General features: G+C 41.0%; 1 protein-coding gene across 4 annotated transcripts; it reads left to right on the forward strand.

The window, feature by feature from the left end:
- The first annotated feature begins 312 nt into the window (after positions 1-312).
- TRMT10B (tRNA methyltransferase 10B) lies at positions 313-18,181 on the forward strand. Of its 4 annotated transcripts, none has more exons than XM_030293279.1 (9): positions 313-373; positions 6,742-6,944; positions 7,637-7,745; positions 8,353-8,477; positions 10,453-10,605; positions 11,741-11,819; positions 12,461-12,528; positions 16,388-16,511; positions 17,329-18,181. In XM_030293279.1, the coding sequence occupies exons 2-9, from the start codon at positions 6,759-6,761 to the stop codon at positions 17,433-17,435; spliced, it is 951 nt and encodes a 316-aa protein (XP_030149139.1). In that variant the 5' UTR covers positions 313-373; positions 6,742-6,758; the 3' UTR covers positions 17,436-18,181. The 4 variants fall into 4 exon arrangements, with proteins under 4 accessions (XP_030149139.1, XP_030149143.1, XP_030149141.1 ...); XM_030293281.1 differs by having other exon boundaries at positions 324-373; positions 6,747-6,944; XM_030293280.1 differs by having other exon boundaries at positions 340-360.
- The last annotated feature ends 179 nt before the right edge of the window (positions 18,182-18,360 follow it).

An 18,360-nucleotide genomic window follows, 5' to 3' on the forward strand; every position in this document is an offset into this window, starting at 1 on the left:
AGGGCAAGACCCCCAGGTTGTGAGAAGAGGGGTGGTTCCAGCCCGGTTTCAGCCCAGTTTCCCAATGCCCAGCCCTTGAGAACCATCAAAGCCTCGGGTTACCTGCCGCAGCCTGCGAAAGTGGCGAGCGGCGGGTATCGTAATCTCCGTCTCACAACCGAGGAAATAGGTTCAGGCAGGCGCAGCAATACCTGGGTGGTACGCAGCCAGTGTAGACGGAAGGCAAAGCCTCCCACTGGCTCCGGCACACCAAGCTACCAGGCTGAAAACCACAACTCCCAGAATGCCACTCGGAGGGGGGCAGGAACCGGAAGTTGGCCCGGAGGCGGGGCCTGACGTGCGCCGCCGAGACTGCGCGAGGTGAGGGATTCAGGTACGCCTGGGGTTCGTTGGGTGGACGGACGTGGGGCCAAAGGGGTCTGACTTGGGGCTGCCGCCTGGTTCGTAGGTGGGACAGATGCCGGGAAGCGACCTTCGACAGTCGTGTGGCCTGGTGTCCTCCACCTTCTTGGTGCTTTTCCTTTCTGCCACCCCTCGCACTAGCAGGCTGTGGGCCAGACGGGGCGCACAGGCGGGGTACTCTCGGACCTGGGGTCTTGTTGTTCTCGTGCTGAAGGTGCCAGAGGACTGGAGCCAGCTTCGGTGGACTAAAACTTAGAAAATGAGAGACGCAAACAGTTGTGCAGACAGAGGCTGGCCCGTCACTTAGGGCCCAGCGATATGCTCCTCAGGTGGGATTTGGGTTAGAAAAGATCTGAGGCTTCTGTCAACTCAGAGATGGGGATGGGTGGAGAATTTATTAAATCAGTAAGTATTTATTGAGCGTCTGTTATGTACCAAGCCCTTTTCTAGGCATATAGGATAGAGTAGTGGACGAAACAAACAGAACACCTGCTTACGTTATAGGAATGGGGAAGTTCAGACAATAAGTAAAACATGTGCCATGTTGAACAGTGATATAAGAATAAATTGAGGCAGGTAGCCATATAATTATCTAGGGGAAGAGCATTGGAGGTAGACACGACAGCAAGTGCAAAGGCTCTGAGGTGGGAATATCCTTAAGTATGTTAGGAGCAGCAAACAGACCAGAGAGTGCAGAGGACACTCGATGCGGGAGGTAGATCTTAATGAGTATAGGCCATTGTAAGGATTTCAGTTATGTACTGTAAGTGAAATGGAGAATACTACATAGTTCTGAGCAGAAGGGTAACATAATCATAAAACATTTAGGTTCCTTGTGTTCTGCAAGGCTCAGTGCTGAGTACTGGGGGTGCGCACCTGAATTCTTTATCCTCTCTTCCCTGGAAGAGCTTGTAACGTAGTGGAGAAACAGACCAACTGTCAGTCAAGGCTGAGGTAGATAATTGGAGCCCCATGGAGGCAGAATGGACATCATTCCCAAATCCTCAGCATGTAACTATTTGTTAAATGATTGATTAATTGAATAATTCCAGTACTTGGTCCTAGACCTGTAATGGAGGCTCAGAAAACATTTTTTAATGAAATGAAATGCTAAATCTGGGCATAGATAATGTCTCACACAGATTAAGAAGGTTTGTTTTTCTGTGATGCCCAATTTCATGTTTGCTTTCTGAGAGTCACTAGATAGCAAGGCTCTATTCAGTATTTACTGAGCTTCCATTTTGTGCCAGGCCTTGTGCTGGCCACTGAAGATACAGAGATGAAAAGGATATGGTCCCTGCCCAATCTGCTGTATTTCAGACTCTTTGGTAGTGGTTGGAATTGCCTTCATTTGATTTTCAATATTGCTGTATCCCAAGATCCTCAGGGACCATAGGAACTTGGGGAGGTCTGAGATACAAGGAGGGGACTAGGAAGAAGGGAATGGGGGTGGTAGTGGTAAAATTCAGTTCAGTTCAACAAACATTTATTCAAACACTGCTGTTTGCAAGGTTCTACATTGTGAACTCTTACAGTATTTACGTAAATATAAGTACACAGTCCCTCCTGCAAAGGAATGCAGTTTGATGAGAGAGAAAACATGAGCACAGACCTTCCAGTTTTCTAAACAGCAGCGGAAAACTCAGCAGCCCCTCCAGCTACTTCAACCCTAGCTCTCTTTTCTCCTTCTCAGCCAGACTTCTCCAATGAGACATCTACATGCATTGCCTCTCAGTCGTTCCCCAAAGGGGTCTGGCAAAGAGGAGGAGCTCAATGGATATTTATTGACTGAACGAATGGACAAACAGATGAGAATACAAAATGCTGTGGAGTTCAGAGGAGGGAAAGCACATGGCTGTTAAACTGGCATTCATTTAACAAATTGGTGTTTTCTCACCCTAATAAAATGAGGTTGTTAGGTGTTGGACCAGTTTATCTTAAAGTTTTCATTTTTCTTTTTTGAATGCCTAAATGCAGAAAAATGCAGATGACTCTGATGATGGGCACAACAAAACTTGCTCAGTCATCTAAAGGAACGGGTATAATGAGACTGGCTATCTTTTCTTAAAGGTATTTCTAATCAACATTGCCATTCATATGTGAACGGTGCAGTGCTTCTGAAATGCTTAAGAATAACTTGGCCTTTTCCTCGTTTTTCTAGAAATAATATGTACACTACTAAATTTTGTGTGTGCCTTAAATTCATAGTGACACAGTCAGTGGTATAAATAAATACATTAAAATCTGTACTGAGTATTAAAGAAAGGACTTCTGAGCATAAGTAAACTTTAGCCTGTGCAGGAAAATGAACACAAATTTCTAATCTGTAATTTTGAAAATCTAGAATGTAATTTACTTGGCCATATTCAGGAATATATCTGGTGGTTAAATGTTTACATGATGTGTGATGAATACCTCAAAACTGCTCAGAAGACTTACCTTTTTAGAAAGCCTGAAAGAACAGCACTGGAAGAGATTGAATAGCCTGTATTTCATGAGTAGTTGCTCCATGTCAGGCAAATGAAATAGGTCAATTCTTGCAACAGTCCTGGGATGTAGTATTATCCCATCTCAAAGAACCAGTGACAGAAAGTTAAGTGTGTTGGCTGTTACCCTACTACTCACAGGTAGCAAGCTGGGAAGCATGGCTGAATCCTAGGACTGCTATGTTTCCAGTACAACAGCCTATTATGTCTAAATGAAAAACAACTAGGGGCACCTGAGTGGCTTAGTCAGTTGTGTCCACCTTCAGCTTGGGTCATGATCTCACAGTTCGTGAGTTCAAGCCCCGCCATTGGGCTCTGCTGACAGCAGCCTGGAGCCTGCTAAGGATTCTGTGTCTCCCTCTCTCTCTGCCCCTCCCCTGCTCACATTCTATCTGTCTCTCTCAAAAGTAAACATTTAAAAAAAATTTTTTTAAATGAAAAACAACTAAAATTTGGCCTCATTTTGAGCATTTGATGGAGTATAAGAAAACAGTATGAGCTTAACACTAGAAATGTTTGCTAGTAACAGGAGTCAGAAATTAGAGAACTAAATATAATCCTCGGACTCTACTTGTCTCTGTAGTGGGTAATATTTATATAGTTAATATAAATGCAGTTTATTGGTTTACGAATTTTAGAAACCACCAAGGGAATAGACAGAGGCCAAGAGGGTTAATTTTGATGACACATCACAATGTAGAGCCTGTCTTAAATATGTAAAATTAAAGCCTCAGCTTACCAAATTGGGACATTAAGGGTGGAAGAGAGAGAGAGGGAAAGATTAGGGTGTTTATTTTCAGAGCCTAACCTTAAGGAGTCAGAGGGTAATATATAAGATTGTTGAACAAGAAGTAGAAATTTAAAGGATATTCTTAAGCATAGTAAAGATGTCTTCTGGTAATTGTCATGACAGAGGTATGGGTATTGGACTTACCTTCTGATAAAAAAGCTGTAAAACTGGACAGATTATGTGAAGAAACTGTTTTCAGCATTGGACAATAAGCAGGACAAGACTGTTATCTTTGAGAGAAGTGGATTTGAGATGGCTTAAATGTAAAAACTAAAATTATAAAGGTATTTCTAGAAAGCAACATAGAATATCTCTGTGCTTTTTGGGTAGGCAAAGATTTCTTAGAAGACACAGACAGCATTAACTTTTATAGTTAATAAAAAAATAAAGTTAAAAAGTTAAAGAAATAAAGTTAATTAAAAATGATAAATTAGACTTGGTCAAAATTTAAAATTTCTGCTTAACAAAAGCCTTAAGAAAATGCATGGGCAGGCCACACACTGGGAAAACCTCTTCTCAATACCCATGTCTGAAAAAAGACTTGTATCCAGAAATATGATAAACTTCAACAGTTCATTAATAAAAAGATAATTCAAAAATGAGCAGAAGACTTGATCAGAAATCTTATGAAGATATATTATGAATGGCCAATAAATTACATGAAAAAGTGCTTAATATCATTAACAATCAAAGAAATTCAAATTAAAACACAGCTAGGCTCCACTACACAAGAATGGCCAAGATTAAGAACTCTGGCAACAGCAAATGTTGGTGATGCTGCAGATCATCTGGAAGTCTGATTTGTTGCTGACAGCACTGTAAAGTGGTGCGGTCGCTTTGAGAAACTGATGGCAGTCTTTTGTGAGTTAAATAGGCAACTATCCTATGCCCCATCAACTCTACTGTTAGGTACTTGGCCAACAGATATGAAGACATATGTCCACAAAAACACTTGTGTGAGAATGTTCTTAACAACTTTATTCATAGTAGTCCCAAATTGGAAAAATCTCAAATTTCATCAATAGGGAAATAAATTATGGTATATTCATACAATGGAATTCTGCTCAGCAATTAAAAGGAATAAACTACTAATACATGAAGTAACATGTATGATTCTCAAACACGTTGAGGGGGAAAATGTCAATGTCAGTGTTTGAATCCATTTATATGATGTTTTATAATAGGCACAGTTAATCTATGGTTATAGAAAAAAAACAATGGTTGCTTTTGTCAGGTTATGGGAATGGGATGAAGATTGACTTGCAAAGTGCAGAAGGAAAGGAACATTCTGGAGTGATAGAAATGTTCCATATCTTGGGGCACCTGGGTGGCTCAGTCGGTTAAGCATCCAACTTTGGCTCAGGTCATGATCTTGTGGCTCACAGGTTCAAGCCCCACATTGGTCTCTGTGCTGACAGCTCAGAGCCTGGAGCCTGCTTTGGATTCTCTGTCTCCCTCTCTCTCTGGCCCTTCCCCTCTCAAGCTCTCTCTCTCTCTGTCTCTCTCTCTGTCTCTCTCTCTCAAAAATAAATAAACATTAAAAAAAAAAGAAGAATGACTAAAAAGTTTAAAAAAAAAAAGAAATGCTCCATATCTTGATGAGGGTGTAAGTAACACACCTATGCTTTTGTTAAAAACTCATTGAGCTGGTATGTTCTCTCCACACACACAATATTGAGCTGTACCTAACCTTTGGGTTTTACTGTATGTAAAGTATACCTCAAAAAAATTTAAAAGTCAGTGTAACAGAAAAATAAGAGGGGATATTATGAGTGATTTGAATTCTAGTGTTTCATAGGGAGTTGATAAAAGTTAAAGTTGATTCAAGAAGTAATGGAAAGCATATGATTTCAGGATAAGGAGTTAATTACCGGATGAACTAAAAAGACCTGATTAACATGTTGGCACTAGAGGTGGAAGGGATTGGAATGAGGATCATTACTTTTCATTATAAATCTTTTTTTTTTTTTTTTTTACCATATGCATGGATCATATTACATACATTTGCTTTTGCAAAGCTATACTTTTCCGAAGATGGTGGAAATGCACTGGACTCAGAGGTGCAGCCATAAACAATGGACATATGTGACACTTAACTGTAGGCTAGAGTGGTTTTTTTAATTTTTAGAGAGAGAGAGTTTGAGTGGGGGAGGGGGCACAGGGAGAAAGTGAGAATCTTAAGCAGGCTCCACACTCAGCCTGGATTCAGACGTAGGGCTCAGTCTCAACAACTGTGAGATCATGACTTGAACTGAAATCGAGAGTCAGACGCTTAACTGAGCCACCCAGGTGTGCCTAGAACATTTTTTACTTATAACCTTTGCAGGGATTTTGAACAGCAGTTTGAAATTATGGCCCTTGTTTAGTGTGCCATAGCGATGGGTACTCCATATTTTCCTACCTCAGCACTTCTGATGGATATTAAGTTTTCTCACTGGTGACTGTGGCTTTCAGCTGCAGTGATACTTAACTGAGTTGGGAGAAGGAATACATAGTTTGGAAAAACAAATTATGATACATCACTAGCAACCTAGAATTCTTGGTTGGTTTCGGGTAACTCTTCACCATATGTTTTTGGCTAGCTCTTACCTTCCTAGGATATTTCTAGTAGTGGACTTCACATATAGTAGGTGTTCAATAAATGTTTGCTAAAGGAATAGTTCTAAATATAAACTGAAACATAATGGAGGAGGTGGCTTTTGCCATTTCTGTCCCACCCTCAACTACTACATGCATTTTGAAGAACACAGTAAATTACTTGACCACCTGTGTCACTGCAGCCGTGAATCATTGGTGATTGCTAGGAGCTGTCAGGAGCTGTGCTTGGCTTCTAAAAAGTGGATTTAGCCTCCTTGGTACTGAAACATTTCTGGGCTGACCCATTTCTCTGGAAGACACAGACACTTTTCTCCATTCAATAAGTCTGTGTTAATATTTCCCACATGTCTACTCCTTCAGCAACACAGTAATGCTATTTGACATTGGGATGCAGGGAAATACCTCTGTAGGTGAAATAAGGTGACGTCTCACGTAATTGTGCCTTTTTCTGACCTGGGTGAAAAGGACAGAAGACTAAGCACATGGACTGGAAATTGGAAGGGAGTGCTCGGAAAACAGACTCACGCGTGCTGCAGGAGCAAGAAGTCATCCTAGAGGACACAGGTGAAGACAGCATCTCTGAAAGCTTCCAGCTTCTACAGATTGATGTGGAATGTGAGCATCTGGAGGGAGACACACTACCCACAGGCAGTGCAATGTGGTGCTCAGTAAGTGCAGCGAGTTGCCTGGCCGTGGGCTTTGCAATGGTGCTATGTCCCAGAGACCCCTGTTCTGAGGGTAGGTACTAGTAACAAAAAGACTAGGAATGAGTTTGGTGTGCTCCAAAATTGGATGAATTTCCTGCTACTGGTTTAAGGTTTCAGTTCCACTTGAGTCATAAGAAAAGTATATAAAGTGCAAGAGGAATTTGTTTTAAGTGTATTTGTTTATTTTGAGAGGGAGAGAGAGAGCACGAGACGGGGAGTGACAGAGAAGGAGAGAGAGAGAATCCCAAGCAGGCTCTGCGCTGTCAAAACAGAGCCCTACGCAGGGCTCGAACCCACAAACTGAGATCATGACCTGAGCTGAAATCAAGAGTCGGACACTTAACCGACTGAGCCAGCTGGGAAGGAGTTTTTGTTACACCTCAGAAGGGTCAGGAAATCTAAGCTCTGCTTTAGGCCCTGTCCCTCCCTGTCCCTAATACATTTACTTTGGGCATATCACTTTTCTTTTCTGGGGCTCTGCTTTCTCTTAACACAATCCAGTCTTTTTTTTTTTTTTTTTTTTTAAGACTAATATCTTTGTTCTCTCCTAACTTTAAATCTAACTTAAAAAATAAGTAATTGATTTGAATATTCATTTTCCTTTTTGTTGCTTACGAAGTTCTCAAACAATTTTGTTTTCTCGATGACATAAGAAAAATGTCCAAAGAAAACAGAGACACTGGGAAAAGATAGTTGCAGCAAAGAAGAGCAAAAGAAAGCAAGAAAAAGAAAGAAGAAAGGCCAATCGTGTAGAAAATTCAGGTAAAAATAAATCCGATTGCTGGTGTAGTCATTTATCTCTTTACGGACTAGTATCTGCATGTTCTTAGGAGAGTAGGAATATTGTTTTTAAGGAAAAACAAACCTCTTGGAGGTAGGACCTGTTGTTCTGTTTTGGGGGGAATCAATGTTTCAAAGACAGCAAAGTTTAAGGCTGCCCTGAAACACATAGTGAACATATGTGTTTATAAGCTCAGAAGTAGAAGGAATGATAACCACAGGAGCTAACATTTACTCAGTGCTATGTGCTAGGTTCATTGCTAAGAATTTTACATGGCTTACCCTGAGGGGTAGGTGCTTTTATTATCCCCATTTAGTAGGTGAAGAGACTGAGGCTCAGAAATTAAATAATGTGCCTAAGACTATCTAGTAATAAGTAAATGGACTGAACTCTGAGTTAGACTCAGCAATATACTCCAGAGCCCACACCCCTCACCATTCAGCTGCACCCAAATGAATAAATATCTTGTATGAGTTTCAAGTTTCTCTTTGTGTACAAAAAATATCAGTTGGCTAGGGAGATTCTTTTCCAACTGAATGTATTCCTCTGTTTTCCCACTTTTACTCCTTTTTGATATTTCTACTTCAGGCATCTGCCCCCAGCACAGCAAACGTTTTCTGAGATCCTTAACCAAGGAGAGACTTTTGGAAGCCAAACACTCAGGACCAAGACTCTGTATTGATTTGAGTATGACCCACCACATGTCTAAGAAGGTAGGACATCCATTAAGCTCTGAATTCCTGCTCACATGAGGGACGTCCAGAAGGGAACAGCTTTGACAAAGAGCAGGACCACTTTCAGCCTCTGTAATTCCGTAGTAAACCAGCAAAAGTGTTTAGTTTTCTACACATGGCTTCTCAGTTCAAATTGGCTGTTATAAAGAATCAGGAAGAGAATAGATACCCTCTGGTTTAGTCTGCAAATTTTATCTGATCTTCTGTTTTGAGCCCCACCTTGTTGTCTCAGTGTTCATGGTGTCCCCGGTCTAGATGGAGTCTTTCATGTTCAGTCCTCCAGAAATGAAATCTGGCTTTCTACTGGGGAGAGGAATATTTGCCTAGTTGCATGTTGATGAGATGACCTTGTAGGAGGTCTTCCTATAACATATGTGTTTTAATCGTTTTCCATTCACCCCATTGGTAAAGGAGGGATTCCACCCTAGGGTTTTGGGGATGGCTGAAGAAAACACACTTGACATTGGACAGATAAGAATGATAGCAGTTTATTAGTCACGTGTACTCAGCCCAGGGGGAGGAGGACACTGCATGCCATGCAGGACCACATGGGATTATACTTGGGGACAGAATGAACAACCAGGGGCTGTGGGAGGCAGGCTTTGTAGTATCATGAGGGTGGGGTACTCCCTGGTTCCTGCAGGAAGATGTGTTTAATTTTCTGGGAATAACTCCATGGGCTGGCAGGGAATTGAAACTCACTACTTGGGGATAAGCAGGAACTAGCCTGGTCCCTTTGACAGAAAGGATTGTTTAGCTGGGGGGCCTTGTCTATGGGAGCAGAACTGGGGGAAGAGCTTGCATTTATTTGGACTTTCAGGGCCTACCTGGTTTCACCAGATGTCTAGGAAACACACAGTATTGGGCCTTAATTTTTGGCCTTACACCAAAAACCAGGTTCTTCTGTTTGCCAACATCTTTGTCGTATATGCTGGTGTTTGCGTGTTTTTCAGAGAAACTAGGAAGACTGAAGATTTGGGGTTCGTACATGGAACCTCTAAGTATAGCCCTCTGAAAAGGTCAACCAAGAATTTTCTACTGTTTATTTTAATTGAGATCAGATTAAATCAAATCCAGAGTGTTTTTTTCTCTCCTGACCCAGATCAGGCCAGATTGTGAAACTACTTTCCTTAAGGTGATGTCTCTGAATCAGGGTGGAAAGTTAAAACCTCTGACCCTGTTACATCTCCTAGAGTTAGGGTAAGGTGCCAATTTTATTTGATGGAGTATAAAACATGTCTGTTTAGTAATCTAACCTTTTAAAAATAAACAGTAAATATCACATGGTAAAATTTTAGATATGAGCTAAAAGAACAATTCTATATATCATATTAGATATATAACAGCAGGTCCAGAAGGAGAGAGAGTTCAGAGTCTTTCCATTAACTCACTATTTTTGGGCTAGTATCATTACCTTAACTTTGATCTATAAGGTGTGTGTGCCATGGAGTGTAACATGCATGCTCACATATACCCTCCGTACTCATTCTTGGAGTAAAAGGGGCCATTCTAGTTCATCAGATTTCTCAGAGTAGCATTCAGTGAACTTACTGAGTAACCATTTGTTTTGTTTTGTTTTGTTTTGTTTTGTTTTGTTTCGTTTTGTTTTATGGTATGGTATGGTTTTTTGTTTTTTTGTTTGTTTATTTGTTTGTTTTTTTCAGAGGGAATGCGTGAGCCCAGGAAGGGTAGAGGGAGAGGGAGAGAGTGAGAGAGTGAGAGAGAGAGAGAGAGAGAGAGAGAGAGAGAGAGAATCTCAAGCAGGGTCCACACTGTCAGTGCAGAGCCCAGCACAGGGCTCAGACTCATGAACTGTGAGATCATGACCTGAGCCAAAATCAAGAGTTAGATGCTTAACCAACTGAGCCATCCAGCCATCCCTAACCATTTGTTGGTAGTGAATTTAGAAAGAGTGGGCATGCTTCTAGTCTAAGTTGTCGTTATTTCTTTGAAGGAGTTAAGTAGACTGGCTGGACAGATCCGAAGGTTGTATGGTTCAAATAAAAAAGCTGACAGGCCATTTTGGATCTACCTCACTGGATTCACAACAGACAGTCACCTGTATGAAGAGTGTTTGAGGATGAATGATGGATTTTCTAGTTACCTGGTAAGCCTCATTTTGCATATTACTTGAAGTGTCATTTGAAATATAGATTGTATGATAATAGTAAATTTTTTTTAACTTTTTCATATTTTTATATAAAAATATACTAATTCTATATTTTCACTATTGCAATCTAAAAAACTTTAGAATCTCTCATTAGTTCTTCGATTTCTAAACTTTCATCCTTCCACTGCATTGGCAGACTAATATTACCAGGTATCTAGGACTGTATTTTGTATTCTGTGTGTTGTATGCTAGACTGTATACTCCACGAATGTTTTGGGGGAAATGCTGTGACTCCTTTCTTGTTTACAGTAGTGCATAATTAGGGAGCATGAGTTATGGGGGAAGAGAAAATCCTTATGAGAGTAATGTGGACTCAAGGTGAGTTTTAGGGAGCATTCAGTTACTTTTTATCCCTTTCCCTAGGGTCCCATGAATGTGGTGATCATAATACAGGCAACAATCCAGAACACTTCCTAAGAAGTGCCACTAAAAATGTCTTGTGTGTTTGTGTTATGTAGCTGGGACTGGGTGGCGTGGACTTTCCTAGGGAGGTTCACAGAGGAAGAGAGTATGAAACGTGCCCTGTGTGGTCCTGCAGTTAGTTGTGGTCACTGTTACTGTCTGAGTGTCTCTCCTACAGTACAGCCAGTTCCTGCTTCTCTTCTCTGTGCGGGTTTTATGATTCTCGTACGTGAGCCCCACAGACCCACTCTTAGGGTCACATGGTTCCCTTGCTTTCCCATCTTCATGCCTTTCTTAGGTGGTTCTCCCCATTTTCACTGCTACTTCCTTTTGTATGTGTCTATCTCATCTCTTTTCAGAAACCAAGTTCCAGCATTCCCTTCATTAGAAGGTTGTCCCTGGTGTTGTCACTCCCTCATCTGTTGTCCTGGGGCGTGCTTCCTGTACATCTGTTAGGGTGTTGTATTACTTTCTATCTTGTTTTGTAGAATGTCCTTTCTACTTCCTCTCCCCATTGAAGTACTTTGTGAGAACAGATTGTCAGACATGTGTCCCCTTGATGCACTTAGAGCCATGTCTAACAGAGAATTGATGCCTGGTAACTAGATGCTGCAGTGTGGGCTGTGTCTTAACCTAGTTCACACTACATTGGATTATTTACATTTTTCAGCTAGACATAACAGAGGAAGACTGCTTTAGTTTATTTCCTCTGGAAACCCTTGTGTACCTGACTCCTGATTCAGAACATGGTATGTACTTTCCTGCATGGATTCATGTAGCACTTTGTTCTAAACCCTGTGTTTGATTATTCCCTGTGTCAGAATTTATTAAAGCCACCCAAGGTGTATCAAAAAAAACAAAAGGAATGAACATTAATTGCACACCTCTTATGGGTGTATACGTCACTACACTTTGCACATGTCCTACTATGTGTGCACAGCTGCACAGATCTAGGGTCTCCAGCCTCATTGGACCTTGTGACCTACCTGGCAGTCTTTCCCAGTTTCCCTGGTCAGCTCCCCTCCTTGGCCCTTCTTGGATCAATGTTAGATATGTGTTTTTTCCAGAAAATCAACTATTTCACATACTTTTCAAATTTATTGGTATTAAGTTGATCTTAGTATTCTTTCCTAATTATTTCACATTCCTCTGTAATTTTTATTTTGTCTCCTTTATGAATCCTAATGTTGATTTGAGTCGACTGCCTTTTTTTTCTTGGTTAGATATGCCAAAGCTTTGTCTTTTGAGAAAATTAGCAAATCTATTACCTTTTTGTTTCCTACTTTATTAAATTTCTACTTTTATCATTAATAATTCTTTCCTTTTACTTTCTTTGGCTTTAGAAATTATAAAACAGATTTGATCTCAATGGCCTTCATTTTTTCATTAGCTCTTGAAGATGTTGATCTAAACAAAGTTTACATCCTTGGTGGACTTGTGGACGAAAGCATCCAGAAGGTAAACGTGCATTTTAGACCTAACAGCTATATTTTGAAAAGCGGGGCTTCCTTTCAGAGGTAGCTGCCCTATCATAATCTTACCCAAAAGGCCTAAGAACTCAGAATAGGAAGAAGGAACCTCTCCTGCCTCGGTTGGCCCTCCTGCTTGTGAAATTCCCTTTCTCATCAATGTTAGTGATCTGACCTGGCAGTCCAGTCAGGAACTGGCATGGGGAGTGTTTGGTAATTACATAAAGAGCCGTTGTTGAATTTCTTTTCTCCTCTCTTCAGTTCTGCAAGGATAACTCTGATCTTGACCAAGGAAGCATTGATTCAGCATTCTTCCCACCTAATTGTTCTTTATGAGAGTGGAGTTTGTTCCTTCTTGGGCTGTCTTTTCTGCTGACATAAGTTTTATCCTATAATTTTGATGTCAGTAAGACTGTGCAGATTTCTTTTGTTGAGTTGGAATTTTGTTGGAATAATTGGAGTTTTGAAATATGTTTCTATTATACACACATTTGTTGAGATAATTGTTATTAGTTTATATCACTAATTAACATATTGCATACGCAATAAATAATGATATAATAAGGTGTATAAAAAGAACTACAGTGAGAAATAAGTCTCCCTCCTATCCTTGTCCTACAGTGCCCCCCACCTGAGCCAACCACTATTTTCTTGTGTATACTTCTTGATATAATCTATGATCACACAAGTGTTCGTAGGTATATTACATATATGTATTTTTTAATATATGTGAGTGTATTTTGGATATTTTTTCATATCTGTAGAGATATACACACGTATTTAATACAGGTGATACTTTTTTTTAAATTTTCTTAATGTTTTATTTAGTTTTGACTGAGAGAGAGACAGAGCATGAGCGGGGGAGGGGCAGAGAGAGAGGGAGACACAGAATCCGAAGCAGGCTCCAGGCTCTGAGCTGTCAGCAGAGCCTGATGCGGGGCTCGAACTCACAGACCGCAAGATCATGACCTGAGCCAAAGTCGGACACCCAACCGACTGAGCCACCCAGGCGCCCCAATACAGGTGATACTTAACTGAATTGCATTTATTCTAAAAAGGTCAGTGTTCTGGGGTGCCTGTGTAGCTCAGTTGGTGGAATGTCTGACTCGGTTTTGGCTCAGGTCATAATCCCAGGGTCGTGGGATCGAGCTCCTCATTGGGCTCTGTGCTGAGTGTGGAGTCTGCTTAGGATTCTCTCTCCCTCCCTGTCTCACCCTCTGCCACTCTCCCCCACTCTCTCTCTCAAATAAATAAAATGAAAAAAAAAAAAGGTCAGCATTCCATGATTCATAATGATAATCTAAAAAACAGGTGGGGGGTGGAGATAGAAGAATGCTAGAATGCTGGGTATTAGGAGCGCCTGGGTGGCTCAGTCAGTTAAACATCTGACTCTTGATCTCGGCTCAGGTCATGATCTCATGGTTTGTGAGACGCAGCCCCGCATCAGGCTCTGCACTGACAGTGCAGAGCTTGCTTGGGATGCTCTCTCCCTCTCTATGTCTGTCCCCTGCTCGCGCGTACCCTCTTTCTCTCTCAAAATAAATAAACATTAAAAAAAAAAAAAAAGAATGCTAGCTGTTAAATGAGAAATACATAATAGAATTGAAAAATCATTATTTTGTTACTCCCAGTGTAATCACTGATTGACGGAACTGATTGAACAAAAAGCGTGGGGGAACTGGCTATTCACACAAGTCTCCCAAGTGTTGCCCCACACATCACAAAGGCACAAATGTGCCATTACAGTGAAGTGAACTGGAGGTCACCATCTTACCAGATGTTCAAACTTAGAATCACCAGTGTTGACACTATGTGCCTCCCAATGTGATGGAATCTCACTTGCAAAGTGTTCTTACTGAAAACTGTTTAAACTACATTTAATCATGAAGAAACAGGATGTGAGGCATTCTGCAAAACAGTTGGACCACATTTAAAAAAAAAACCAGTGTAATAAAAACGGAGTTAGGGGGCTGTTATAGATTAAAAGAGATTAAAGAGACATAACAGCCAAATGCAGTCTCCCACAGCAGAGTGACAGCTTTTTCTTTTGAGTCAGAAAAGTCTAGAAGGTCAGTGAGCAGGGTACAATCAGTGATGTGCAGTTTTAATACATTGTCTTCTCTTATCGCTCCAGTCGTGTTTAAACTGAAAAATAATTGGCACAATGATTTGCCACACGTATAGAACTTTTTGGTTGTTACTGCAGAGTTTGGCTTCCACACAGAAGATAGGCTGAGAACATTTCTTCAAGGGGAATCATTTTATCTTTAAATGTTCAGAGGAGCAGAAACTAGACTGTGAGCTCCTCCAGGGCAGCATCCAAGTCTCTTACTAACTTTGAATTTTTGTACTCCAGTTCAAAATGATTGTAAAAGAATAGACTTAAAACAAAAAAACCCACCTAGACCATATATGCAAAGGGATCTTATTCTTCAAAGAAGGCTTTTGAGCAGCTGTACCTTTATGTTATCTGAATCGCATCACATAACACATTTTGGAAGTTCTCTCTTGGAATTGTTTTATGTGAGTCTGAGAAGCAGGTGGTCCAGTGTCAGGACAGAGGTGCTAGGTCTGCTTCATGCTGCTCCAGCTGGTCAGACCACACTGTTGGTGGCCAGTCGATCATGACACAGTGGGAAAGGACAGTGACAAGCTGCAACAAATTCAGATGAATTTGGCCTGAATGATGAAGAGACTCAAGGGGGAGGCGACAGAACTGAGACTGCCAGAAGGATGCACAGGGCATGATCCCTGCTGTGGAGTACCTGAATGGCCATCTTATGGAAGAGACATTTTACTTGCTTGGTATGGTCCTGGGGGGATGGGACTAGAAAAATTAGTGGAAGGCTCAGGGAAAACAGAAAATTTGGCTCCCTGTCAAGAATTTCCTATTAATCCATACTGTCAAAAGTAGAATAGGTTTCCCCAGGATGCCTGTCAGAAGGATTGTCCCTTTCAGGACAGAGGCCACTTGGAAGAGAGGCCATAAGGATAGACCAACATTGGAAAGATGATCGGAATAGAATAATTAACTATTGAGGCCCCTTCCAATAGTTAACTATTGGAAGTAATCTATACCAGTAATCTAACCAGTAATCTAAACCTTTCTTTTTAATCCTGAAATTGTAAGTAGGTAGATGATCTCTCCAGAGCTTCTTACGAAGTGGCAAATATAATTTAAATTTGAGTTCATGACTCAGGAACATCTTTAAAGGGATATTAGTTATTGTACTCTGACCCTAAATGGCCTCAGATTTTGGGGTTTTTTTAGTTTTTATGACTGCTTTCTGCAGTTTTCAGATCCCTTCCTTTTACTTGGGCTGAGTGCTCTCACACCTTATTGCTGTTTTGTATCTGACTTGAATCCTTTCTCCCTTTTCTCTAATTTGCTGCTGTCAAATGGCTATGGGCTGAAAACTCCAGATCCAGAATTACATCTTACCGACTTAGGGTCAGGAGTGTTCTCCTCTGGTTGATTAGATTGCTTGAACTTTTGGATGCAGATTGTGGCTGCAAATAAATATGCCTCCTTTTACTTATTTCCTTCTTGGTTGTAAATAGTAATAAATGGAAGCTAGTAGATAGATGACTCCCAAGTGAGTGAGATGTCTGCTGCACAAGCCATTTCTTACTTAGAACAGGTAAATACTCTTCATTGTCTGCAGTTCCTTCATTCTCCCTTAGGCTACTGATTTTTAATACTTACCATTTAATTATGATTACAGATGATCAAAATTATACAGATGGAAATTGGAGTGGTGGTAAATGGGGTTTCTCATAATTTGCTATGCATATTACAATGAGAATATCTTTATCATTTTCACGAGAAAAATATTTGTGATTTACAGAAGGTGACATTTCAAAAAGCCCAAGAGCACTCTGTCAAGACAGCCCGCTTGCCAATCCAGGAATACATGGTCAGATGCCAGAATCGGAAAAACTATCATTCAGAGATCTTGGCCATCAATCAAGGTACTGCTTACATGGCCCACGCTTTTTTTTTTTTTTTTAAGTTTATTTAATTTGAGAGAGACAGCGTGAGTGGGGGAAGGGCAGAGAGAAAGGGAGAGAGAGAGAGAGAGAGAGAGAGAGAGAGAGAGAGAAAGAGAGAAAGAGAGAGAAAGAGAATCCCAAGCAGACTCCATGTGGTCAGCGCAGAGCCTGATGTGGGGCTCAAACCCATGAAACTGTGAGATCATGACCTGAGCTGGACGCTTAACCGACTGAGCCACCCAGGCGCCCCTCCCTTGGCCCACATTTAATGTGTGTTAATTCTGGTGCTGCTTCTTTGCATTATGTTTACATATAAGCAGACCTCAAAGCAGTACCCCGTGACTAATGTGCTCAGATTTTATTGCATGCTGTTTGTGACAAGTATTCTAGCCTCTCAGATGCACTTGGCATTTTGTTCCTGGATCCCAACCAACTATGTTAAAGATGGGTGAAATTGTCCACTTGGCCTAGAATGCGGTGTTCAACCCATCAGTGAACTGTGAAGTCCTGTTTATCCAGAATTCAGTCCAGGAGCATCTTGGCTGCTCCCTTCCCCCTCTCAGCCATTCAGAGACCCTCCTTTGTGTTCCATTGTACTGTTTTCCTCTCAGTGCTGCGGCACTGTCCATTCACAGGCTCGTTATCTCTCCATGTAGGCTGAGGTCCTTGTGGCAAGAGGGTCCGTGTGTGGTGCAGAGGTTTGTTAAATGAAATATTCCAGAACACCCTTTTCCTCATCAGTCATTTACTACTTTTTTCTCAGTGTGGTCACTATTTTCTTTTTACCCTCTAACAGTCTTTGATATCCTATCTGCATACTTTGAGACTCAAAACTGGCCTGAAGCATTGAAGAAAGGAGTTTCTTCCAGAAAAGGCTACGTTCTTCAGAACTCAGTGGAGTGATGGACAGACAGCCTAAGAAGTTGCAGGGGTGGGGAAGTTGCTGAAGGTGCCTTGACCAAAAAGCGGAGCAGAGGGTGGCGATGGCACACACTTGCCTTTACTTGACATCTTGGATCTTCACTAGAATATAAGTTACTAATAACAGGGACCACATTTTACACTCTTTTCTATCTCCGAGTGCCTGGCTCACAGGAAGAGCCCAGATATATGACTAAGTAAAAAGTTTACATAACCAGGAATTAGCCCAAAACTACATGGCTTTGGATGTATTAATTCATCTTTTATGTACCTATTTGTGAAATACCTATTCTTTAGAGATAGCTTAAATAATTAAATAATTATTATTATATCGAGTTTAATTTTCACTCAACTGGTATCATCAAGTTGTAGCACTTTCTCCAGCCTCCTCTGTTCATGGTGATTTTCCCCAACTCAGCGATACACTCTATGTGTTTTGCAGGATCCTAACCTAGCCCTGCTTTAAGCCCCCATAGCACTTTGCTCCCACTTGTAGCTCCCACCCGGTCTCTCCTGCTCTGAGTATGGAGTGGAGGGTTTCTCTCTTCCTAAAGGTAGCCTCCTAACAGGACACTTTGTGGGAGTATCTTTGTATCTTTCTGAGCCTTGTGCAAACTAGTTTCTTCATATATATTTATAATCAACAGGCAGAATTGAAGAGCAAAAATACAGTATTGGTAAGTCTAACTTAAAAATAACCAGAAAACAAAAAAAGTAACCAGAAAATACATTGCCTCTGATGCAAGTATGTTGGATAACCTTTCATTACACAATCTCAGTGATCCCTTTTCTCAGGTCTTAGTTACATATAGTTGCTTCAGTTACTCTGGCCAGCTTGGGTTAGTAAACTTGAAAGCTAAGCAGTTAGCAAATTCAGAGAATATATTCTGTAGCTCCAAAGAACCAA

Source organism: Lynx canadensis, chromosome D4 (assembly GCF_007474595.2).
Source record: "Lynx canadensis isolate LIC74 chromosome D4, mLynCan4.pri.v2, whole genome shotgun sequence".
In the NCBI taxonomy this organism is placed as follows: domain Eukaryota; kingdom Metazoa; phylum Chordata; class Mammalia; order Carnivora; family Felidae; genus Lynx; species Lynx canadensis.